Source organism: Oncorhynchus mykiss, chromosome 6, assembly GCF_057628025.1.
Source record: "Oncorhynchus mykiss isolate SJ-2025 chromosome 6, ASM5762802v1, whole genome shotgun sequence".
Classification (NCBI taxonomy): Eukaryota; Metazoa; Chordata; class Actinopteri; order Salmoniformes; family Salmonidae; genus Oncorhynchus; species Oncorhynchus mykiss.
The window spans coordinates 28,347,501-28,372,786 of record NC_143027.1 but is presented as its reverse complement, the minus strand read 5'-3'; the positions used below and the strand labels follow the sequence as shown (position 1 = coordinate 28,372,786).

Here is a 25,286-nt window from a genome sequence, read left to right as displayed (position 1 = left end):
AACCCCCCCCCCCCCCTAGTGGAACACTCAGCTCCTGCTCATCTGCAGCACCACCAACCCCGCTGTGTGACTAAAAACAATAGAAAATGTAAATGGTTTGTACATGTTTAAACAACTTGAATGCATTTGGTTTACTCTTTTCTAACGAGGGAATACTAATTACATACTTGGATCATCCCGTGCGTCTTGCATGTTCGTGTCCCCCTCCACCTCAGTTGCTACTCCACTCAGGAGCGATTCCCCTATAACACTGGCAAGCTCCGGTATCCCGTGGCACAAACACCTTGTCTGTGTAAGGATATGTGCCTTTTGGCCTCCACTTTTATGTCGGACCACGTCTTTTTTTCTGAGAGGGTCTGACCTTCTGAGCCAACAGCATTCACAGAGTCCGCCACATGCTGCCACTAACGCCTTTTTGGCATTTGTAATGCCCACACCGTGTCCACCAAAAAAAAAAGAATCTTGCTTCAACCTCCCCTACAAGAACTTCCATTTCACACTGGGTGAAATTTCTTTTTTTTTAGCCTTTCTGTAGGAATTTGCCGTCACTGTCTTCGTGCAGTCAGTATGGATGAATATTAATCAGGGGCGTTTCACTGACTATTCATAGGCAACTATGGACGTTAAAAGGGTGGGACAAGACGCTCGCTCACGCGCGCCACATTTCATGTTGATTGTGATTTATAAAGGGAAACCTGCATGGGACGTGCATGCGCACTGTGTTATAAATATTTTTGTGCATAAGCACTTTCTCTGTTTTGTCCTTACGCCACCTTTTGACGTGAATCCTCTGCACAGTTTTATAAATGAGACCCCTGCTCATCTGATGCAGAACTCCATCACTCTCCTTCTTGGTCAAATAGCCATTACACAGCCTGGAGGTGTGTTGGGTCATTGTTCTGTTGAAAAACAAATTATAGTCCCACTAAGCGCAGACCAGATGAATGCTGTGGTAGCCATGCAGGTTAAGTGTGCCTTGAATTATAAATAAGTCACTGACAAAGCACACCCACACCTGCTCCTCCATGCTTCACGGTAGATCTACACATGCAGATATCATCCATTTACCCACTCTGCATCTCACAAAGATACGGCTGTTGGAACCAAAATTCTAACAATGGGACTCATCAGACCAAAGGACAGATCTCCACCGATCTAATGTCCATTGCTCGTGTTTCTTGGGCCAAGTAAGTCTCCTCTTTTTGGTGTTCTTTAGTAGTGGTTTCTTTGCAGCAATTTGACCATGAAGGTCTGATTCACACAGTCTCTTCTCAACAGTTGATGTTGAGATGTATCTGTTACTAGAACTCAGTGAAGCATTTATTTGGCCTGCAATTTCTGAGGCTGATAACTTTAATGAACTTATCATCTGCAGCAGAAGTAACTCTAGGTCTTCCTTTCCTGTGGCGGTCCTCATGAGAGCCAGTTACATCATAGCACTTGATGGATTTTAAAAAAATGTTCGGGATTGACAGAACCCAAACCGGCTGTGTGCGTGCGCCACCATGCATAAATGTATTTTGTCCCCGCACACCAAATGCGATCACGACACGCAGGTTAAAATATCAAAACAAACTCTGAACCAATTATAATAATTTGGGGACAGGTGTCACGCCCTGACATTATAGATCCTTTAAATTCTCTATTTGGTAGGTCAGGGTGTGACTAGGGTGGGAAGTCTACATTTATATTTCTGTGTTGGCCGAGTATGGTTCCCAATCAGAGGCAGCTGTCTATCGTTGTCTCTGATTGGGGATCATACTTAGGCAGCCCTTTTTCCCACCGTCTGTTGTGGGATCTTGTCTTTGGTTGTTGCATGTGTTTGCACTCCTAGCTTTATGTTCATTGAGTTGTTTATTGTTTTTGGTGGAACATTTATAATTAAAATAAAATGTACGCCTACCATGCTGCACCTTGGTCTTCATTTAACGACGGACGTTATAACAAGTCGAAAAGTATTAAACATTTATGGCAATTTAGCTAGCTAGCTTGCACTTGCTAGCTAATGTGTCCTATTTAGCTAGCTTGCTGTTGCTAGCTAATTTGTCCTGGGATATAAACATTGAGTTGTTATTTTACCTGTAATGCACAAGATCCTCTACTCCACCAATTAATCCACACATAAAATGGTCACACAAATCGTTTCTAGTCATCTCTCCTCCTATCAGGCTTTTTCTTCTCTTGACTTTATATTGCGATGGGCAAATTTCGTAAATTAGGTGCATTACCAACACCGAGCTATTTCGCCTTTCAGTCACCCACGTGGGTATAACCAATGAGGAGATGGCACATGGGTACGTGCTTCTATAAACCAATGATCAGATGGGAGAGGCAGGACTTGCAGCGTGATTCTATTTTAGCCCTTGGTAACGCAGACGCTCGATGGCTTGCGTGAGCAGTGTAGTCTGCCTGGAACTTTCATGTCTTAAAATAACGATGGACTGTCGTTTTTCTTTGCTGTTCTTGCCATAATATGGACTTGGTCTTTTACCAAATAGGGCTATCATCTGTTTACCACCCCTACCTTGTCACAACACAACTGATTGGCTCAAATGCATTAAGAAGGAAATACATTTCACAAATTAACTTTCAACAAGGCACACATGTTAATTGATATGCATTCCAGGTGACTACCTCATGAAGCTGGTTGTGAGAATGCCAAGAGTGTGCAAAGCTGTCATCAAGTCAAAGGGTGGCTACTTTGAAGAATCTGAAATATAAAAGATATTTTGATTTGTTTAAAACTTTTATGTACTATATGATTCCATGTGTGCTATTTCATAGTTTTGATGTCTTCACTATTATTCTACATTGTAGAATGAGTAGGTGTGTCCAAAAGTTTGTCTGGTACTGTACATTTTAACTTACTCTACGGGTTGGCTGCGTGGTTGGTCCTTTTGTGGTTAGGGATTTGAGACAATATATACACAGGAAAGTATAATTAAACTGAATTTTCAACGAGTTGGTTTCAGCCATTGGAGTCAGACACGTGAATGGTAGGCTACGCCATGTCAAGTTTGGGCTGACTTAAATAGTAGCTAAATAAATTGGCTTAAGTGTGAAATGACACTAAGCCAAAGTATATTTTCTTATTTTTTTATTGGATCTTGATGGCATGAATGCAGTTGTGATTACTCTCTGCACCTTTAGGTTATTCAATAAATCCCACACCAATTGCAAATCATCTAGCCTCCCGTGACTATCAACTCCCTTAGTACTGAGATGCAGTACCCTTTGACACAAAGCATGCTGCTTCCCATCTATTCACAGAGCTAGATACCTGTTTTACCATCCTCACCCAGGCCTACAACAATCCTTCATTGTTTAATCATGCTTCAAATTTATTCATAAACCTCTGACAATTACACCAGCCCATCCTGTAGGCATGTAGGCCCATTGTCTGTAGTTGTGGTCCCTATCATTGATCAGTTACATTTTCTAATGCCATTTTTTTGTCTGCAGATGGCGCACTAAGACACACTTGCAAGGCCCTACGGCCATTCTGTAATATCTCAATTATCGCCCACCCTCGCTTTATCCCGACACGCCCATGCAATTATTTTGATAACAGCACGTGTCACTGAGCTCATTCCTCAGAGCGGGTGTCCACAGGTGATTTCATATTGGTTCTTTATCCAATAGTCCCCAGCAATAGAAGTGCAGTTCAGGTGTCCAGAGCATTTGATCTAATAATATAGCAGCACGAATCGCTCTTAGAGGCGGATGAGATTTCTGTGGGCGTTTTGGGAACAGAAAGAAGGAAACATTAACTTCATTCTGCTGTATTTTTGGAAGCGACTCGCGCGCAGGGGGTGGAGTGTTTCTGGTCCTGCGCTCTTTTCGGGTATTTTGGTGGTGTCGCCTATGAGTTTTTCACTTGAGATATTCTTCAGGAGAGCACCGTTGTTGGATCTGCAGGTGTACAGACACAATTCGACTATTACTGATTGCTGATCAACTGCCTTGATTTAGGTAAGGTTTAGGTAATTGCCATAGGCTACTTCTGCGAGTCTCTCATTTACCTGTCAGTTCACGCTAATAATAGGCAACATTAATTTCATTCAATTATTTGGTAATTCACATTATTTACTCAAACAATTTTTAAAAATGTATTTGAATTTCTGCCATTTTTAAAGGCCTATACCTGTGAACATTGGATACAAGGGTTCTTGGTAATGTTGTCAAATTGTCTGTACACCCTGGTTGATGTAATTATTCGCTTGATTGCTACTTTTAGTTGCCCTAGCCATCTGAACAGGAACAATTTTGTTTTGTGTATCATGGATTTATACCCAAACTCATAACAGCCTTGCCTCTGTCTTAGACCCTCATCAGTTTGTTTGACAGTTGGTTTGCCAGGAGGAATAGTTGCCACCAACAACATTATATTTCATTATGGCATGGAAACACATTAGGTGGGTGAAACTGTGGATACAGTGATGCAGTATGATCATGATGGATGCAGTGATGCAGTATGATCATGATGGATGCTTGGTACAGTAGGATCATGATGGATGCTTGGTACAGTAGGATCATGATGGATGCTTGGTACAGTAGGATCATGATGGATGCTTGGTGCAGTAGGATCATGATGGATGCTTGGTGCAGTAGGATCATGATGGATGCTTGGTGCAGTAGGATCATGATGGATGCTTGGTACAGTAGGATCATGATGGATGCTTGGTACAGTAGGATCATGATGGATGCTTGGTGCAGTAGGATCATGATGGATGCTGGGTGCAGTAGGATCATGATGGATGCTTGGTACAGTATGTGTTCAATGTAGCATAATGTACTTCCATGTTGACTAATGATTACGAAGGGAAATTAACTTAAGATCCCACGCTTCACACAGTGCATCACTAAAAGCCCTGCCTTCCACAGGTGAAACCCGAGGCACGGATACATTCATTAAATTCTTCCACTCTTCACCTCGAGCTGGGCAGAACAATTTACACATTTCTTCAAAAACAAACATTGGAATGCAAGATGTGCCAGGCTTTACTCCAACTTAAATGGATGCTTCGTCCTCCTGGACGTTTTGTGGTAAAGTTTGGTACAAATGTGTTAGTTATTCGTTTGCCTGTTTAGCCACTCTAACTGATTGTAAGTAAGATGACTAGCACGAACGAACGCTGTTAAGCCGGGGTTCGAGTTCACAACCTTGACCACAGTCATGCGGTTTCACCATATCTTTGAATAATATTCATTTTTATTTATTCATATTTTTTTATTTCACCTTTTATTTAACTAGGTAAGCTAGTTGAGAACAAGTTCTCATATACAACTGCGACCTGGCCAAGATAAAGCAAAACAGTCCGACACAAACAACAACACAGAGTTAAACATGGAATAAACAAGCATACAGTCAATAACACATCAGAAAAAACTCTATATACAGTGTGTGCAAATGGCATGAGGAGGTAAGGCAATATATAGGCCATAGTAGCGAAGTAATTACAATTTAGCAAATTAACACTAGAGTGATAGATGAGCAGATGGTGATGTGCAAATAGAAAAACTGGTGTGCAAAGAGCAGAAAAGTAAATAAAAACAATATGGGGATGAGGTAGGTAGATTGGGTGGTCTATTTACAGATGGGCTATGTACAGCTGCAGTAATCGGTTAGTTGCTCAGATAGCTGATGTTTAAAGTTAGTGAGGGAAATATAAGTCTCCAGCTTCAGCGATTTTTGCAATTAGTTCCAGTCATTGGCAGCAGAGAACTGTAATAAAGGGTGGCCAAAGGAGGTGTTGGCTTTGGGGATGACCAGCGAGATATATCTGCTGGAGCGCGTGCTACGGGTGGGTGTTGTTATCGTGACCAGTGAGCTGAGATAAGTTGGAGCTTTACCTAGCATAGACTTATAGATGACCTGGAACCAGTGGGTCTGGTGACGAATATGTAGCGGGGGCCCGCCGACTAGAGCATACAGGTTGCAGTGTTGGGTGGTTTAAGGGGCTTTGGTGACAAAACAGATGGCACTGTGATAGACTGCATCCAGTTTGCCGAGTAGAGTATTGTAAGCTATTTTGTAAATTACATCGTCGAGGATCGGTAGGATAGTCAGTTTTACGAGGGTATGTTTGGTGGTGTGAGTGAAGGAGTCTTTGTTGCGAAATAGAAAGCCGATTCTAGATTTCATTTTGGATTGGAGATGTTTAATATGAGTCTGGAAGGAGGGTTTACAGTCTAGCCAGACACCTAGGTATTTGTAGTTGTCCACATATTCTAGGTCAGAACCGTCCAGAGTAGTGATGCTAGTCGGGTGGGCGGGTGCGGGCAGCGAACGGTTGAAAAGCATGCATTTGGTATTACTAGCCTTTAAGAGCAGTTGGAGGCCACGGAAGGAGAGTTGTATGGCATTGAAGCTTGTTTGGAGGTTAGTTAACACAGTGTCCAAAGAGGGGCCAGATGTATACAGAATGGTGTTGTCTGTGTAGAGGTGGATCAGAGAATAAACCGTAGCAAGAGCGACATCTTTGATATATACAGAGAAAAGAGTCGGCCCGAGAATTGAACCCTGTGGTACCCCATAGAGACTGCCAGAGGTCCTGACAACAGGCCCTTCGATTTGACACACTGAACTCTGTCTGAGAAGTAGTTGGTGAACCAGGCGAGGCAGTCATTTGAGAAACCAAGGCTATTGAGTCTGCCGATAAGAAAACGGTGATTGACAGAGTCAAAAGCCTTGGCCAGGTCGATGAAGACAGCTGCACAATACTGTCTTTTATCGATGGTGGTTATGGTATCGTTTAGTACCTTGAGCATGGCTGAGGTGTTCCTGTGCCCAGCTCGAAAACCGGATTGCACAGCGGAGAAGGTATTGTGGGATTCGAAATTGTCAGTGATCTGTTTATTAACTTGGCTTTCAAAGACTTTAGAAAGGCAGGGCAGAATGAATATAGGTCTATAACAGTTTGGGTCTAGAGTGTCACCCCATTTGAAGAGGGGGATGACCGTGGCAGCTTTCCAATCTTTAGGGATCTCAGACGATACGAAAGAGGTTGAATAGACTGGTAATAGGGGTTGCAACAATGGTGGTGGATAATTTTAGGAAGAGAGGGTCCAGATTGTCTAGCCCAGCTGATTTGTACGGGTCAAGGTTTTGCAGCTCTTTCAGAACATCTGCTATCTGGTTTTGGGTGAAGGAGAAGCTGGGGAGGCTTGGGCAAGTAGCTGCAGGGGTGCGGAGTTGTTGGCCGGGGTTGGGGTAGCCAGGAGGAAAACATGGCCAGCCGTAGAGAAATGCTTATTGAAATTCTCGATTATTGTGGATTTATCGATGGTGAGCGTGTTACCTAGCCTCAGTGCAGTGGGCAGCTGGGAGGAGGTGCTCTTATTCTCCATGGACTTTACAGTGTCCCAAAACTTTTTGGAGTTAGAGCTACAGGATGCAAATTTATTTTTGAAAAAGCTAGCTTTTGCTTTCCTGACTGACTGCGTGTATTGGTTCCTGACTTCCCTGAAAAGTTGCATAACTCGGGGACTTTTCGATGCTAGTGCAGTCCGCCACGGGATGTTTTTGTGCTGGTCATGGGCACTCAGGTCTGTAGTGATCTGTTCTTAGTTCTGCATTTTTTGAAAGGGGCATGCTTATTTAAGATGGTGAGGAAACTACTTTTAAAGAACAACCAGGCATCCTCGACTGATGGGATGAGGTCAATATCCTTCCTGGATACCCGGGCCAGGTCGATTAGAAAGGCCTGCTCGCAGAAGTGTTTTAGGGGCCATTTGACAGTGATGAGGGGTGGTCGTTTGACCGCGGATCCATAGCGGATGCTGGCAATTAGGCAGTGATCGCTGAGATCCTGATTGAAAACAGCAGAGGTGTATTTGGAGGGCAAGTTGGTCAGGATAATATCTATGAGGGTGCCCATGTTTTAGGGTTGTACCTGTACCTTCATGAGTGTTGTTTTGTATGTTTTTGGCTGGGTGCATGCTCAGGCAGCCCTGGATCGAACCATCTTGTGCGAACACTATCGCCTGCTGTGTACAAGCTCTCTCAAGAGGCGTGTGGGACTGAGTTTGACTTTCCTCTCCTGGGTGCCTGTACCATGGCGGAGTCTGAGTTGCAGGATACGGGGTTGGATCTGGGCTCGTGGTTTGATCCCATTGAGCTATCCTCCCAGCATGGCGATATAGAGCCATCTGATATCGCGTCTCCTTCGGTGTACTGGGCCCTGGGCGTGGCGGCCCGGTCCCTGAACACAGTCACAATGCTGCAGGTTTACCACACTGAGTTGTTAGTTGACCTGGCCACGATTCTGTGGATCCCCACGCAGAGCTCCTAGATGAGATTCGTGCTACGGCTGATTTCGTCTCTTGCATGTCGTGTTGCATCGTCTCAGAGCTCGGGAGAAGCATGGGGGCTGACTTTGGTTCACTCTGTTGTTGGTTCCGGAGAGAGACTGGCTGTTGTACATGGATTAGCCGATTTCTCCTACGGGGTTGTTTGGCTCGGCCCTGGAGTCTGTGCAGTCAGAGGCCTAGGATGGTTGGTACAGACAGTATTTCCTGGTTCCCAAAAGTGGCAGGACTTTGCATCCCATTTTAGAGCTTGTGCCCTAAACAAGCAGATCAGGGTCTAGAAATTCACAATGCTAATGTACAGCTGGTTGTTACAATCAGTGCGCCCGGGTGATTGGTTCCCCTCCATCAACCTGATGTACGTGCACCAGTGGCCTCAGACCCTTCTTTACGCATTTCCTTCTGTGGAGCTGATTCAGTCCACGCTGGGGAGGGTACTTCGAAAGGGCTTGTCCTTGATCCTGGCTCTCTGTCTATCATCTTATAGTTGGGGACCCATGACAACTCCCGTTGCACAGGGACCTGTTGACCCAGGGGCACGGGCAGGTCTGGCAGCCGGAGATTTGGAATCTGTGGGCTTGGCCCCTGAAAGGTGTAATCTGATTGCAATGGGTCTACCTCTGAAGTGGCGGGCATTTGAGTTTTGGTGGCAAAGTAATTGTTCCCTTTCAGAGCTCTCTGGTGAACATTTTAATGTTCCTACAGGGGGTTTTCGAGCAGGGTCATTCATTTCCCACCCGGAAGGTGTATATGGCAGCTATTTCAGTGGGAATTGATGGTGCCACTTCAGGGGCTCATCCCCTGGAGGTGTGTTTTTTAAAAGTTGTGTGCCGTCTCAGGCCAGTTTCTTATCAACCTTTTGTGCCCATTTGGGATCTGTCTTTGGTATTGAATGTGCTGTTTGAGGACCCCTTTGAAGTAATGGAGTCTGTGGATCTGAAGATCCCCTCCTACAAGACCGCTCTGCTTATGACTTATGACATTAGAGATCTCCACGTGTTATCTTTTCACTCCTCCTGTATAAAGTTCGCCCTTGGCGACTCTAAGGTGACATTACGCCCTAATACGGTTTTCACCCCTAAGGTCATGACTATGTCCTACAGGTCTCTAGCTTTTGAGACTTTCCCCTTTTTGTCTTCTCCTCCTTCTGAGGATCAGCGGAGGTTACATTCACTGTGTCCGGTACAAGCGTTACGCATTTACATTGAGCAGACCAGGGGTGTCTGTTTGTGTGATCAACTTTTTGACTGTTTTGCTAATTCTGCTTGTGGTAGAGCGCTTTTTTAAGCAGCGGCTCTCCCACTGGCATATGGCAGGAATGACCTAACGGTGTACACGCCCACTTCAGCAGGGTTCTGGCAGCGTCTTGGGCGTTGTTGAAAGGGTTGCCTGTAGGATATATTTGTGCTGCTGCGATTTGGGCATCACCACACACACTTGTGATGTTTTATCAGCTTGGATGTCACTGGCCCCAGTGTAGCCCACATTGTGCTAACACCTGGGGCAGGACAGGGTCGTTAGGCAGCATGTAGAATGCGCAATACCCGGGTACCGCAGGTGTTCCTGTCAGGTTCGAACTCTGGGTGGTGTGTCATTTCATTCTGTGTCAGCTGGGGTGGGCATGGGGCGTGATTTCATATCCCCATTGCTGTGTAGTGCTGAATTTACAGACTGAAAGGGAACGTACAGTTATGATAATAAATACTGCTCGCTGAATGAGCAAAACAAGTTACAACACCTGTTCAGCCCTGTGCCGCCAGCTCGGTGAAGACTGGTACTGAATTGAAGGAATTAATCCGTGCCTCGGGTTTAGTGAGGCAGGGTATTCATTGGCCTCGTCTGGCGTGATTCGAATGTTCTTCAGTAGAGGGTGATAGTGCGCAAACTCCCCCGTAGCTGTGTTGTACCTTGTTTCCCTCCTTCAGAGAACAGTAGTTATAGTCATAACTGCATTTTTTTTAGGGGTACAGGTTTAAAAAAAAACTATAAAAGAGAAGAGCACAAAGATAACTCCAACCCATTGCCACCCTCAGTCCCCATCCACCCGCCCGCATCCTCCCTCCTCACCCGAAGAAAGAATGCCTTCCACCCCTTCACATCCCAACCAGCAACCGAGGTTGCCCATCAGTCCCCACCCCCCTTTAAACCTTAAAATGTATCACAAAATTATATTCTTGAGAAATTACTTTGTCAAACCAACAAAATAACTAGGGCATTACAATGATGGTGAAAACTGGGATAAATGAGGATGCACAGAGGCACATGTCAAAAAGCAGAATTTTGGCACTTTAGCAAGTCTTTATTCATATTAAAAATCACATGTATTGAATTTTTATTGGATCTATATTAAAGGGCACTTCATGTAATATAACAGGCTTTTAAAGTGCAATATTTGCGCACAATATCTACTTAAAATATCAAAGGGACACAAAAGGCACTCATTTCCAAAATTAAATCTAGAATGGGCTTCCTATTTCGCAACAAAGCCTCCTTCACTCATGCTGCTAAACATACCCTCATAAAACTGACTATACTACCGATTCTTTACTTCAGCGATAGCATTTACAAAATAGCCTCCAACACTCTACTCAGCAAACTGGATGTAGCCTATCACCGTGCCATCCAAAGCCCCATATACTACCCACCACTGCGACCTATATGCTTTCGTTGGCTGGCCCTCACTACATATTCGTCGCCAAATCAACTGGCTCCAGCATCTATAAGTCTATGATAGGTAAAGCCCCGCCTTATCTCAGCTCACTGGTCACCATAGCAACACCCACCCGTAGCACGCACTCCAGCAGGTATATTTCACTGGCCAAGTCACCCCCAAAGCCAACACTTACTTTGGACACCTTTCCTTCCAGTTCTCTGCTGCCAATGACTGGAACAAATTGCATAAATCACTGAAGCTGGAGTCTTATAGCTCACTCTCTAACTTTAAGCATCAGCTGTCAGAGCAGCTTACCGATCACTGTACCTGTAACACAGCCAATTTATAAATAGCACACCCAACTATCTCATCCCCATATTATTACTTACCCTCTTGCTCTTTTGCACCCCAGTATCTCTATCTATCATTCCAGTGTTAATGCTAAATTGTAATTATTTTGCCTCTATGGCCTATTTATTGCCTACCTCCCTACTCTTCTACATTTGCACACACTATACATATGTTTCTCTTGTGTTATTGACTGTACGTTTGTTTATGTGTAACTCTGTTGTTTTTTGTTGCACTGCTTTGCTTTATCTTGGCCAGGTCACATTTGTAAATGAGAACTTGTTCTCAACTGGCCTACCTGGTTAAATAAAGGTGGAATCAAATAAATTAAACAAATTTGTGGAACGACCCTGTGGCTCAAGTTCAAGCCAGCATCTCAGGAATGTTTCACCTCTGATATGCCCAAACCAAGCCATTCAGACAACTTGGATTGAATCTGTAATGTGCAGACTATTATTTGGTATTTTGAATGGGTGGGAAAAGGCTGGATGTGTTTCCCAGGACTCACGTGCTGCCCAAGCACCATTCAAATCCCGGCCCCTACACCCCCCCACCCCCTGACTGCCGTTTGTGCTGCAATGTACCAGTACCTCTCCATTGTTTTTGTTCTCTGCAACCTTCCATGTGCCTCTTGTTTTCTATTGTGTCTGTTTCCTGATGACTCTGCTGTTCTGGGTGTGCAGGGCCGTGGCACCACAAACAATCCACAGACTGAAACAGACCACTGTAATTTTGGACAAGTCGTAGCGTTTTAGAGAATGCAGGACAATGGCCAACGAATTTAGCTGTTCACAACTTTTATTTGTTTGGCCATTCCTCTTGTTTTTTTCAATATGCTAACCATGCCTCTATATTATTTGTATGGTTTGAATAAGGACGTTTTCTCCTGAGCCCTTACTCAGTTTGTTATATGCTCTTTTGCATAGGGCTTTTTCTCTGAATCACAAGGAGAATCATTAACTGGTATGCTGTTGTTCTGCCAGAAGTTACACTCCGATACAATCTGGTGGAGTTTGTATGATGAAAGCTTCACTGTTGCTTGTTTTCTTGTTTCTGATAGCTTTGTGGTTTTCTCAGTGTCTGTCTTTGACGAGACGGATGCGTGTCACTGGATGACTACCTCATGTCGAGTCCTTTTCACATCTAGTTTCAGTTCAATATACATTCATAGACTTTCTGTCTGCCTCCTTTAATAGCACAGTTCCTGTTCTCTGTAAGATGTCTCCCAGTAAGAAAAATAACATTGAAAATACGTCTTTTAGAGGTATTTTCCAGATGTTGACATCATGTCAATTTCAAGAGCTGAATGAAAGGTTGGAAGATGTTTTTGCCAGACGCCGAAGAGATGTCTTGTGTCCGGACTGCACCCCCCCCCCCCCCCCCCCCCCTTCACAGTCATGGCTGCCATCCCATTTCTGACACTAATTTAGCGGATGACAAATCCGGGTCGTGGCGTGAAAGGCAAACACCCTACTGGACCAATTATAGATGTCTATATTTGGGCCAAATCAAGGCCGGACCGGACCAAATCTGATCCAATCAAAAGGCGTCTTTTTTGGGGCCAAATTAAGGCTAGCACGGACTGGACCAAATCTAGACCAATGGACGTCTATGTTTCCCAAGTTTGAACAGCACAGTATATGATTGGTTCAGATTTTGTCCGGACCTGATCAAATCTGAACCAATCATAGATGTCTATGTTTGTGGGTTTGTGGATGTTGACATGAAGGCCGGCCCAGCCCAAGTCAAATCTAAACCAATTTATAGACGGACCAAAAATCAACGTCCGGGGATAATGCTTGATGGTAAATGCTTAGTAGGCTGCTCTGCTCAGTGTTTGTGTGACCATTGGGAACATTGCCTGAGATGGCTTTAGAGTTTGAATGGGCTGCGGAGATACATCATTGCAAAACAATGTTGAAAATGTGCATGTGATGAACATGATAAAGCAGTGGTAAACTTTCCTGTGTCTCCCTCAGTGGATCTGAAGGCCTAATGGCCCGTGTAGGGGATGTGGTAAGGTGGCCTGATTGCTGTGCGAAGTGGGGAGTCTGTCTGAATCTGCTTAGTGCTAACACCAGTAATATGATCCTCAGATGATGCTGTTGAGAGAGAAGTGGAGCCAGTTCTTTCTGAAGCCACACCACTGACATAACCATGGCTAATATACCTAGTAGTAACAACCGTAACAATAGCTTCTATTGTTTTGAAACTTATTGCCACAGTTTTGATGACAAGATATAAAGAACATATTTGATCCAATAATTAAGTCCCTTTCATAACAGGTTCAATTAATGATTACATTGAAATCAATGAAATTCCAGAGCTAATTTATTAGAGAGATATATTAGCGTATACATTTAACCTGTCACTTTTTCCTTTTAAGTGTGAGGAACCTGCAGCTCATTCTTAGACGATAATAGTAGTCTCACAACCTAGGAACGTCTCAGTCACTCATCTTCCTTCAACACCCCATTCTTTTAATATCACATCTGTTATTGTCATCACCTTAGTGATGGCAGTTTTACTTGATCAAATCACTGTGTGGTTAGTGTGAGAATGTTATTCCACATCATTTAACATGGGGAGAGGCTTTCCATGGCATTCCTCTGTCTATTCAGTGGGTGTGTGACCGGGCAGGCAGCAGGACAGGTGTCCTATCAACCACATTCCTCCTCACGAAAAGGAGTGTGCTTGGAAACATTATAGGGCCAGCCAAACAAGAGCACTCACAAAAGCTATGGAAGTTCAGAGCTAAATGGCCAGAAGCAAGAGATTTGTAAAGTGTGAATCATACACAGAGCATTCTGCTGCAACCACAACAGTGGATGGTGTGTGTTTCCTAAAGTTCAGGCCTGGGTATAACCTGGTTCTGCAATAACCAGGTGAAAGGTGAAGAGTGTGAGCTGAGTATGGTACATAAGCAGACATGTTCATATCCAGGCCTCGCATCTTCTCTGTGCCAGCCAGCAAGAATTGTCTTCAAAGCGCATAATCAGAGTAGAGCAACCCTGCCATAATTGTGGTTTAGCGACACACGCATGAAACCCAAGACTCACCCAAGGGTGTGTTGGAGTAATCTTACTATGCTTACCTATGCTAAACTGTAGATGATTTCACAGACCTGTTTTAGCAGGTCTCACACACACATTCACAATTACGTAGTTTAAAGTGACGGTTAACAAAGGAGAATGTACAGCGAGATGAGGCTAATTGACTGTAATCTGCTTGTCTGTTGAACACTGCTGGCACCATGCGTGTTTGAGCATTGAGCAACAGTCTGGAACCCAGCACCTGGATACGAGAGCTGTTCTCCACTCTCCTCTGGGTTTCTCCTACCTTTACCCGAAGGGGCTGCTCTCTCAAATACATGACAAGTGCCTGGGGGATTTTTCATGACAGTTTGAACTCTCCATAGAGATCATTCTCCACTTGGAAACTGAATGCAGCCTTCAAGTCTGTCTGTGCAATTGATTCAACAACCTTAATCAAAGTCATTATTGCTTCATTCACCTTTGATACTCTAGATTTCACAACTGAAACTCTAGATGATACTGCGTATAAAGTGTTGTAAAGTAGACCATGGCAATATACGGTATACCATGATCAAATATTTATGGTATTAGGTAGACCGGTGTAGCACAGCGGAAGTGAGAGTATTTGACTGGACCGACCAGTTTCTAGTTCTTCTGAACTGTGGTTACCTGATGTGTGGAGACGTGAGCCAGACGGAATACCTACTTGATAGAATTTCTCCTCATTGTGTGGGTGTGTTTTATTGTGCTGCCATTGCTGCTTGGTAGCCAAAGCAACGAGTTCTCACCAGAATATAATCCACCACTGGGCTCAGTTTAAAAAATGTTTTTTTTTTTATGCATTTGAAATTTGTACCTATACAATTAAACATTAATTATATTGTTGTTTCATCGCTTATTTTTTTAAGCTCCATTTAACACCTGGTGCAAATGTATTATCATAGTGATCTGTTTGGTAACAACTGGAGAGTTTCAGGTCAATAGCGCTCTTCCAAAGGTAAGCAGCTATCACCCTTACACTGCCTGACAATAAATAGCAAGCAGCTTTACAGTGATAAGTTGTTCCATAAATCATAAATTAGCACTGTGCCTTGTTGATAATGATTCCAGTTAAGCAGGAGACATGCTGATCCTGGCCCATTGGACTAATTAAACAGCCCAGAGACGGAGAACGTTAGGGTGTCTGTCTGTCCCCAGGGATTACAGCAAGAACAACAACTGGCGCCTCGGCTGTTTCTCATGTCCACAGCAATTAAGGGCGGTTAATGATGGTGAGCCTGGTAACCACGCTAATTGCCTGAATGTGCTAATGACTGGGTGGGTTTGTGCTGATTGTTCCAGACCCTTGTGGAATGTACAGACAGACGGCTGTAGATGGCTGAAATGGGCCAGTGTAGGGAGGGAGAGATGTCCCAGATCCTGACTGGGTTCACTGTTTGCTCTGTTTCTGTATGGATAGCTGTGGAACCAGCCTTGGGGCCTAACGATAGATGATCCCTTCAATTCTAACACTATGGTGTATGGAACTAGACGGATCATATTTACAGGAAGATTTAAGACCAGTGAGAGCATGTCCAGTCACAGTGCATTCTCCACCAATGATCAGTTCTTATTCCAGATTCGTTGCCTATGACGATAAGATTAAGCCTGCGGCCATGTGGTGCACCAAGGTTCAGTTATTGATCTGACCAAGTATGTTTTGTCTCAAACTCTGACCTACATATACACAGTAATGCTGGAAAGTTACATAACAGGGGCCTGTGAAGACAGAATTGGGAAACATCAGCTTTTTGTTGTAGGATCTGTCAGCATTTTCTTCTTGGTCAAACATGTTTTGTCAGAAGTTTACAGATTTCAACAGAGACTCAAACCAGATAACGTCTTCATTTCTCAATACATATTTGTGAGACTGAGCATGCTTTCAATTCTATATTTACCTTGAAGTTCTGCAATAAGGCTGCTGTTAGATATGTGAAATTGAATTAATTGAGCCTACACTAAATAGACTTAATAATGACACTTTCCCTTTCTGTTTCTCTGTTTTCTGCAACAGTGCTTCCCCTTATTTTATGGTGTGTTGTGAATAGTTGTATGGTCGTGGTAGCACTTAACCAGGTATTAATAAGAGCATTGCTGTGTAGTTGAGGTGCCTCTCTACTAAAGCAGCAGTGTGTGTGTGAGAGCGAGAAAGAGAAACTATGCTGCCCTGTGGTGTGGTCTGTGTGTCTGCCGGTCGGGCCGGAGTTCCACCTCCTCCTCGTCTCCTCACCACAGCATGAATTACCAAAGAGCAGGAGAGCTGTCAGTGTCTCAACACAAGCACATGTGCAAATGAAAAACACTACAGCCCACACTGCATGAGAAGGGCAGAATTATGGGGGCCAACTGTATACTGTACCCAGCTGACGCATAGACCTTACTGTAAAACAGACACATCCTAGCAGAATCCTGTGCTATGATCCCAATTAAACTACGAGGGAAGTCCATGGTTAAAAATTAGTTACACTATATATACAAAAGTATGTGGACACCACTTCAAATTAGTATATTTGGCTATTTCAGCCAGACCCGTTGCTGACAGGTGTATAAAATTGAGCACACAGCCATGCAATCTCTATAGACAAACATTTGCAGTCGAATGGCTTTAGTGAAGAGCTCGTTGACTTTCAACGTGGCACCAACAAGTCAGTTCATCAAATTTCTGCCCTTCTGGAGATGCCCCGGTCAACTGTAAGTGCCGTTATTGTGAAGTGGAAACGTCAAGGAGCAACAACGGCTCAGCCACGAAGTGGTAGGTCACAGAACAGGACTGCCAAGTGCTGAAGTGCGTAGCGCTTACAAATTGTCTGTCCTCGGTTGCAACACTCACTACCGAGTTCCAAACTTTCTCTGGAAGCAACGTCAGCACAATAACTGTTCGTCGGGAGCTTCATGAAATGGGTTTCCATAGCCGAGCAAGCCTAAGATCAGCATGCGCAATGCCAAGTGTCGGCTGGAGTGGCGTAAAGCTCGCCGTCATTGGACTCTGGAGCAGTGGAAACACGTTCTCTGGATTGATGAATCACGCTTCACCATCTGGCAGTCCAACAATCCGGGTTTGGCGTATGCCAGGAGAACGCTACCTGCCACAATGTATAGTGCCAACTGTAAAGAGGAATAATGTTCTGGGGCTGTTTTTCGTGTTTCGGGCTAGGCCCCTTAGTTCCAGTGAATGGAAATCTTAATGCTACAGCATACAATGACATTTTAGATTGTTTTGTGCTTCCAACTTTGTGGCAACAGTTTGGGGAAGTAACTTTCCTGTTTCAGCATGACAATGCCCCGTGCACAAAGCGAGGTCCATACAGAAATGGTTTGTTGAGATTGGTGTGGAAGAACTTGACTGGCCTGCATGAGATGTTTGACTAGAAGGTGTCCACATACTTTTGGTCATGTGGTGTATGTGGATCTACTCAACATAAATGTTTGAATATTATTTTACTGTGGTATAATACAACTTTTTGTGTTTTTTTTTTTCTTTTTTTTTTCTCTCATTTGGACTTCATGAAACTAAGGGTGTGCAAGAACTTCAATGTCGCGGCAGGTAGCCTAGTGGTTAGAGCATTGGGCCAATAACCAAAAGGTTGCTAGATCAAATCCTTGAGCTGACAAGGTAAAAATCTGTTGTTCTGCCTCTGAACAAGGCAGTTAACCCACTGTTTCTAGGCCATCATTGTAAATAAGAATTTGTTCTTAACTGACTTGCCTAGTTAACTAAAGGTTAAATAATTGTTTTTTTTTTAATCTAGTCGTGTCGTTGGTTTTCAGATTCCTCCCATTTCTTTTATATCAAGAGGATCTAATCAAGTAGGAGATAAAAGGCAGACGTTGCAGTTCTAACGTATTTATCTTATATAGTCACTGCAGCAAAAAAAGCATGACTGATGACGGAACCTCTCTCTCTCTCTCTCGCTCTCCTTTACAGGGTTTGAGCAGGCAGTGGGTGGCGACCTCTGGTCACGTGATGGCGCTGACAGTAAACCTGATTGGTCCGTCTCCATGGGGCTTTAGAATATACGGAGGAAGAGACTTCAAGAAGGTGATAACAGTTTCCAAGGTAATCGCTAATGACCTTAATGCTCAGTCACACCATATCCTCTGTAAAGGAAAACATGCAATGCCTACTCAACTTCATCAGTCTCTGCTGTACTTCTCTGCTCCTCTCATTGTTTCTCAATTGGCTGCCTTCTACCTGTTTCCTTAACAACTGTATCCAGTCAGATTGGAGTAAAAGCTACATCAGGAGGAAACCAGTTATTACAGTTAGGGTTGAGTGGTGTGTGTGTGTGTGTGCGTGTGTGTGATAGTGCACATGTTGTTTTACTATTCTTGATTTTCTAAGCTTGTGAGGAAACAACAGGAAGATCGAGCTGTAGAAGGCAAGATATTAGCAGAGTTCTACTCCGTAAACAGACTCAGGATATCCAGGGCAGACTGCTCCCTGCCACAGCCACTCTGAAACCCAGGGAGACTGCCCACGCCACAGCCACAGACAAAAATAGCTGTTTTCTTGTGATGATGGGCATTCCTTCTCATTCACTCCCTCTACCATGTAGCCAACAACACCAGCATGCAGGGAACACTGGGAACTGTGTCTCAAATATCAAACAGTCTCATAGAAGAAACAGGGGTCCATGCTGTGCGGGAGACCTCATCAGTGAAAGTGGTTGTAAAACCCACTTGGAGAAGCAACATGTTTCCCTCCCTCCCTCCACCTCCCTCCTCCTCTCTGGTTAAGCAGCTATGGCTTTGGACTGTCTGAAGTGGTTGCATCTTGGCACTGAAACAACATGGATGCCCCATCTTTTCCCGTTCTGTTGGCCTGAGAAGAGAGCTTCCCCCTGTTTTTGCAGGGCATGGCCCCCTGTAAAAATCTGCACCCTTAGTTTATGTGAAGTGAGGCGTGCCCTGATCAGAAAAGGCACGTATCATTGTGGGTTGCCAGAGCAACGCTTAATTGCCACTTGAGTAGACCCACAGACATGACACCTCTGCCATCTTGCTTCGCAAAAGGGACAAACGCCTTGTAGCCTGGCATTCTCTCTGCAATCTGCCATGTTTCTGTTGGAGATGTGTGAAGGAGACCTCTTCATCTTCACTGATTGTGTCTTTTTAATTTTCCTCTTTCTGTTTTTAATTTTGGGCCATCCTTGTTGATGCTGCTCTTAAAGGGTAGGTATAGCATAAACGTAACCACATGTAATATATGGTTTTGCATTAGAATACATATTAAAAGTCCCAATGCAAAGTTATACCACACTATTCTATTTGAGTTAGTGCATAAGACTGATCAGTTTCAATAAAATCTTCAGCCCACTTACAAGCAAATACTTTGAATGTATTATTACAAGTCAGCTTGCAAGGTTGCTAGCCAACTAGTCTGCTAATGTTAGCCCTACTGGCCTGCTAATGCTATGTTAGCAACTGGCTGACTCACGCAGTGCCATCAACACCTAGCTTACAGCTACATTAAAGTAAACCAAAGTTTTGGAAATACATAATGCCATCTAACCAAATAATATTACCCCTATATGCAATTATCTTAGCCAGCCAGCTAAAGTTAGTTGGCTAGGCTAGCTAGCATGATAAAATAACTAACTAGCCAACCATCACGGTCTGCATAGCTAAGTAGTAAGCCAGAGAACAACTAGTCTAGCATAGGCAGAAAGCCACAGAACACGCACACAACAACAACAACAACAACAACAAAAAGCCAACGACATAAAGTAGAGAGTGGAAACTTACCGATTGACGGCTGAGTTAGCTACCAAAGTCAAAGAAGAGACAAGGAGAGGCCTTCAGAGGGAGAGTCAGCTAGCTAATCCAATAGCGATATAGTGAGGTAAATCCACATTGAATTTACCCGGTTTATTTCCATCATTGCTGACACTTACGATCTACCGGTAGGTCGGGAGAAAATTGAGGTTGCAGGTATCACATTCACGCTCCGCACAGCACCTGGTTTGAGTCTCATTTCGAATCCTGCCTTCCACTGGCCTAGTGGTTAGAGCGTTGGACCAGTAACCGAAAGGTTGCTGGATTGAATCCCTGAGCTGACAAGGTAGAAATCTGTTGTTGTGCCCCTGAGCAAGGCAGTTTAGCCACTGTTCCCCGGGCGCCGAAGACGTGGATGTTGATTAAGGCAGTTCCCCGCACCTCTCTGATTCAGAGGAAGACGTTATAAATGTGGAAGACACATTTCAGTTGTACAATTGACTAGGTATCCCCTTCCCTTAAACTAAGCTATCGATGTCCTCCAGGGTGAAATGAGCATTGCATACAGTAGACATGCGCATGGTTCCCATTCTCCAATCTGCTTGCTTCAACCGGACAAACCATTCCAACTTCAAAGCTTGCTTCTTATTTTTGGGCCACAAAGGATTGGGCATCGAAATTAGTCATAACCCTGTCCTTGTGGGTATTACTGCACTATCTACAAATGACGGAAAATGACTACAACACTGACTCGCTCATTCGACTATCACTACCAAATGCACAGGAGAAAGGGTTTCTTTATCGTGGATGTACATAGTAGTTCACCAGTGCAAACACTTGGTTTGAAATGCATTTACATGCTAGCATGGCTAGTACCTAACATTAGCCAGCTGGAACTAGCTAGGTAGCACCGGCTCTCCATATGACGTTGAGAAATAGTGCATTGTGGGTAGTTCCAATATATCCAGAAATAAGTTTATAAATATGCAAAAATGCTAAAACATAACTGTTTGTAGTTATAGGTAACCAGATCGTGACTACAACTAAATTGCTAAGTCTTTGACCACACTGTCAAATAAAATAAAATGTTATTGGTCACATACACGTGTTTAGCAGATGTGGGTGTAGTGAAATGCTTGTGTTTTCAGCTCCGACAGTGCAGTAATATCTATCAATTTCACAACATATACCCAATACACACAAATATAAGTAAAGGAATGGATTAAGAATATATAAATATATGGATAAGCAATGTCAGAGCAGAACTAGACTAAGATACAGTAGAATATAATACAGTATATACATATGAGTTGACAAATGCAAAATATGTCAACATTATTAAAGTGACTAGTGTTTCATTTATTAAAGAGGCCAGTGATGTCAAGTCTATGTATATAGGCAGCAGCCTCTAATGTGCTAGTGATGGCTATTTAACAGTCTGATGGCCTTGAGATAGAAGTTGTTTTTCAGTCTCTTGTTCCCAGCTTTGATGCACCTGCACTGACCTCGCCTTCTGGATGATAGCGGGGTGAACAGGCAGTGGCTCAGGTGGTTGTTGTCCTTGATGATCTTTTTGGCCTTCCTGTGACATCGGGTGCTGCAGGTGTCCTGGAGGGCAGGTAGTTTGCCCCCAGTGATGTGTTGGGCAGACCACACTACCCTCTAGAGAACCCTGTGGTTGCAGGCAGTGCAGTTGCAGTACCATGTGGTGATACAGCCTGACAGGATGCTCTCAATTGTGAATCTGTAAAAGTTTGAGGGTTTTAGGTGCCAAGACAAATTTCTTCAGCCTCCTGAGGTTGAAGAGGTGCTGTCGTGCCTTCATCACAGTCTCTGTGTGGGTGGACCATTTCAGTTTGTCAGTGATGTGTACGCCAAGGAACTTGAAGCTTTCCACCTTCTCCACTGCGGTACCGTTGATGTGGATAGCGGGTCCTCTGCTGTTTCCTGAAGTCCATGATCAGCCCCTTTGTTTTGTTGATGTTGAGTGTGAGGTTATTTTCCTGGCACCACCCTTAACTCCTCTCTGTAGGTTGTCTCGTCATTGTTGGTAATCAAGCCTACTACTGTTGTGTCGTCTGCAAACTTGATTGAGTTGGAGGCGTGCGTGGCCACGCAGCTATGGGTGAAGAGTATTGAGGAGAGGAGTGCAGGAAGGTGCTGAGCACTCACCCTTTTGGGGCCCCAGTGTTGCGGATCAGCAAAGTGGTGTTGTTTCCTACCTTCACCACCTGGGGTGGCCAATCAGGAAGTCCAGGACCCAGTTGCACAGTGTGGGGTTCAGACCCAGGGCCTCGAGCTTAATGATGAGCTTGGAGGGTACTATGGTGTTGAAGGCTGAGCTATAGTCAATGAACAGCATTCGCACATAGGTATTCCTCTTGTCCAGATGGATGGGGCAGTGCGATGGCGATTGCATCGTCTGTTGATCTATTGGGGTGGTAGGCAAATTGAAGTGGGTCTAGGGTGACAGGTAAGTTAGAGGTGATATGATCCTTGACTAGTCTCTCAAAGCACTTCATGATGATAGAAGTGAGTGCTATGGGGCGAAAGTAATTCAGTTCAGTTACCTTTGCTTTCTTGGGTACAGGAACAATGGTGGCCATCTTGAAGCATGTGGGGACAGCAGACTGGGATAGGGAGAGATTGAATATGTCCGTAAACATGCCAGCCAGCTTGTCTGCGCATGCTCTGAGGACGCAGATAGGGAATGCCGTCTGCGCTGTCAGCCCTACGAGGGTTAACATGCTTAAATGTCTTATGTTGGCCACGGAGAAGGAGAGCTCACAGTCCTTGGTAGCGGGCCGCGTTGGTGGCACTGTGTTATCATCAAAGCGGGCAAAGGTGTTTAGCTTGTCCGGAAGCATGACATCGGTGTCTGCGACGTGGCTGGTTTTCCTTTTGTAGTCTGTGATTGTCTGTAGACCCTGCCACATACAGTACATCTTGTGTCTGAGACGTTGAATTGCGTTGTTACATTGGTGAGTAGAAACTCATGCTTCCTACCCTTTAGGTGCTCACAAGTGCTCAATTATCCTGATTTTAAACTCCTAATTTGGGCTTTTGTGTTTGTATGGTTGAGTGTTTGTGTGTGCCTGAGAGAGACTGAGTGAGTGTTGCTGGTGTGTGTTTGTTCCATTAGGCTGGAATTCCCCCTAATGCAGGCAGTAGACCATTGGCATGTGGTGAGGTTGGAGGCAAAGGTCAGGCCAGAGTAGTCAACCCCACAGTCTCACTGATGACTTTTCCCTCAAGGTGTCATGAATCCTCACACTGTTGAGGTGTGCCATGTGCGTGAAGAACTGTGGTGTCTGTTAACGTTTATTGCAACCAAAATATAATGTAATCACCAGCTAGAGCCCTGTAACAACTGATTGACACCTGGCAGGCAAACTGAGGAAAACAACCCATCTCTTCATCACAGCCACAGTCTCATGTTATTACAATCATGTCTTCACTGTTTTGTCATAATGATTGTTCATCAGGGTATCTGTCAGCCCTTGACAAAAATTCCAACACTCGATATGCAGCATTTCGTTCAGGCTTGCTGGTTATTTACGTTGCTGATAGCATCATGTCTGCACCAAGTCCACAGGCCGTAGAGCGAGTCTGACTGTCTCTCTTACCTCTGGCCCACAGGTCAATGGGGGCAGCAAGGCCGAGTTGGCCGCCCTGCAGCCTGGTGATGTCATCCTGGAGATCAATGGAGAGAACACAGTGGACATGCTCAATGTGGAGGCCCAGAACAAGATCAAAAACTCCAAAACTCAGCTGCAGATGCTGGTGGAGAGGTAGGGTTCACTACAGTGCACAGTTCAAATCAAATTGTATTGGTCACATACACATGGTTAGCAGATGTTATTGCGAGTGTAGCGAAATGCTTGTGCTTCTAGTTCCGACCCTATTGTACTGTATCTAAACCCAGCAAAAAAATAAACGTCCTCTCACTATCAACTGCATTTTATTTTCCGCAAATTTAACATGTGTAAATATTTGTATGAACATAAGATTCAACAACTGAGACACAAACTGAACAAGTTCCACAGACATGTGACTAACATAAATTTAATAATGTGTCCCTGAACAAAAGGGGGATCAAAAGTAACAGTCTGTATCTGGTGTGGCCACCAGCTGCATTAAGTACTGCAGTGCATCACCTCATGGACTGCACCAGATTTGCCAGTTCTTGCTGTCAGATGTTACCCCACTCTTCCACCAAGGCACCTGCAAGTTCCCTGATGTTTCTGGGGGGAATGGCCACAGTTGCCACATCCTCCCTCCCACTTTCCACAATTATAGTGTTTGTTATTAACGTCTTAAGATTTCCCATCTCTCTCGCCCTACAAAGGACCCGTGGCTTCATTCTGGGGGAATACCAAAATGGGTCAGAATTATCTTGCCAAGATGAACTGTTTGTTCCATTTCCCATGTTAATAAACATTGTTTAAAAGTTAGCTGAGAACTTTTTAGGGTGGCAGAGAATTGGCTCCACAATGGACCCTTTCCTGTGAAGTGAGGCTATTGGTTGGCGAGTCCTTGCTCTGTCTCTGTCTTTCTGTCTCTGCCTCTCTCAGTGAATTCTCACACTAAATTCTTCATACACACACACGCACGCTTCCTCTTTGCATGCCCCAGGTCCATGTGAGTGGATTTTTCCCTGCTGACCTCATGTCTCCTTCCGAGCCAGAAACAACTCTGTGACTCCCTGGCTTCCCAGGACAATGGCACTCTGTAGCTCCACCAGCTACTCTGCTCCATCTGCCCCTAGACCCACTGTTCTACTGGCAGAGGCAAACAGGATAGGAAAGGTAGTGAAGGGTGGTTTGCACTATCAAAGCCCTACTGTCTTTAGATTGCAGGCAGAACCATGTCTCTCTTATCAATACTAGTCCAGCACCACTCTAGCCACCTCCAATCAACTACAGTATTTCCCCCCTTGTTGGTCAACCTGCAGCATTATGCAATGTGTTGTTCTTAACAGTAAATTAACTCTCATGAAGAATCATGAAAACTACACGCATATTATGCAGTGTAATGTCTGATGATCTGAAGTAATAGTGTAAGAGAGGAACCTGGTAAATGGGTTTACAGCCCTGCAGATCACTGCGGCTGGATTACAGCTGGGTTTGCCCATGGGCAGAAGTTGGCATCAGCTCACCCTTAGAATAGGAGTGTTGGTTAAGGCG

The 25,286-nt window shown here is 44.3% G+C and overlaps 1 protein-coding gene across 2 annotated transcripts in view; it reads left to right on the top strand.

Annotated features, from left to right (window-relative positions):
• Positions 1-3,541: 3,541 nt before the first annotated feature.
• The window catches only part of LOC110525660 (PDZ and LIM domain protein 2), a 69,085-nt gene continuing 47,340 nt past the window's right edge, over positions 3,542-25,286 (top strand). Inside the window, exons 1-4 of one of the 2 annotated variants that reach the window (XM_036979772.2) lie at positions 3,589-3,972; positions 4,885-5,046; positions 18,311-18,442; positions 23,740-23,891. In XM_036979772.2, coding sequence (XP_036835667.1) covers positions 4,990-5,046; positions 18,311-18,442; positions 23,740-23,891 — 341 coding nt within the window. In that variant the 5' untranslated portion in view covers positions 3,589-3,972; positions 4,885-4,989. Of the gene's footprint in view, positions 3,973-4,884; positions 5,047-18,310; positions 18,443-23,739; positions 23,892-25,286 lie in introns of both variants that reach the window. The other variant, XM_036979773.2, reaches the window with a different exon arrangement.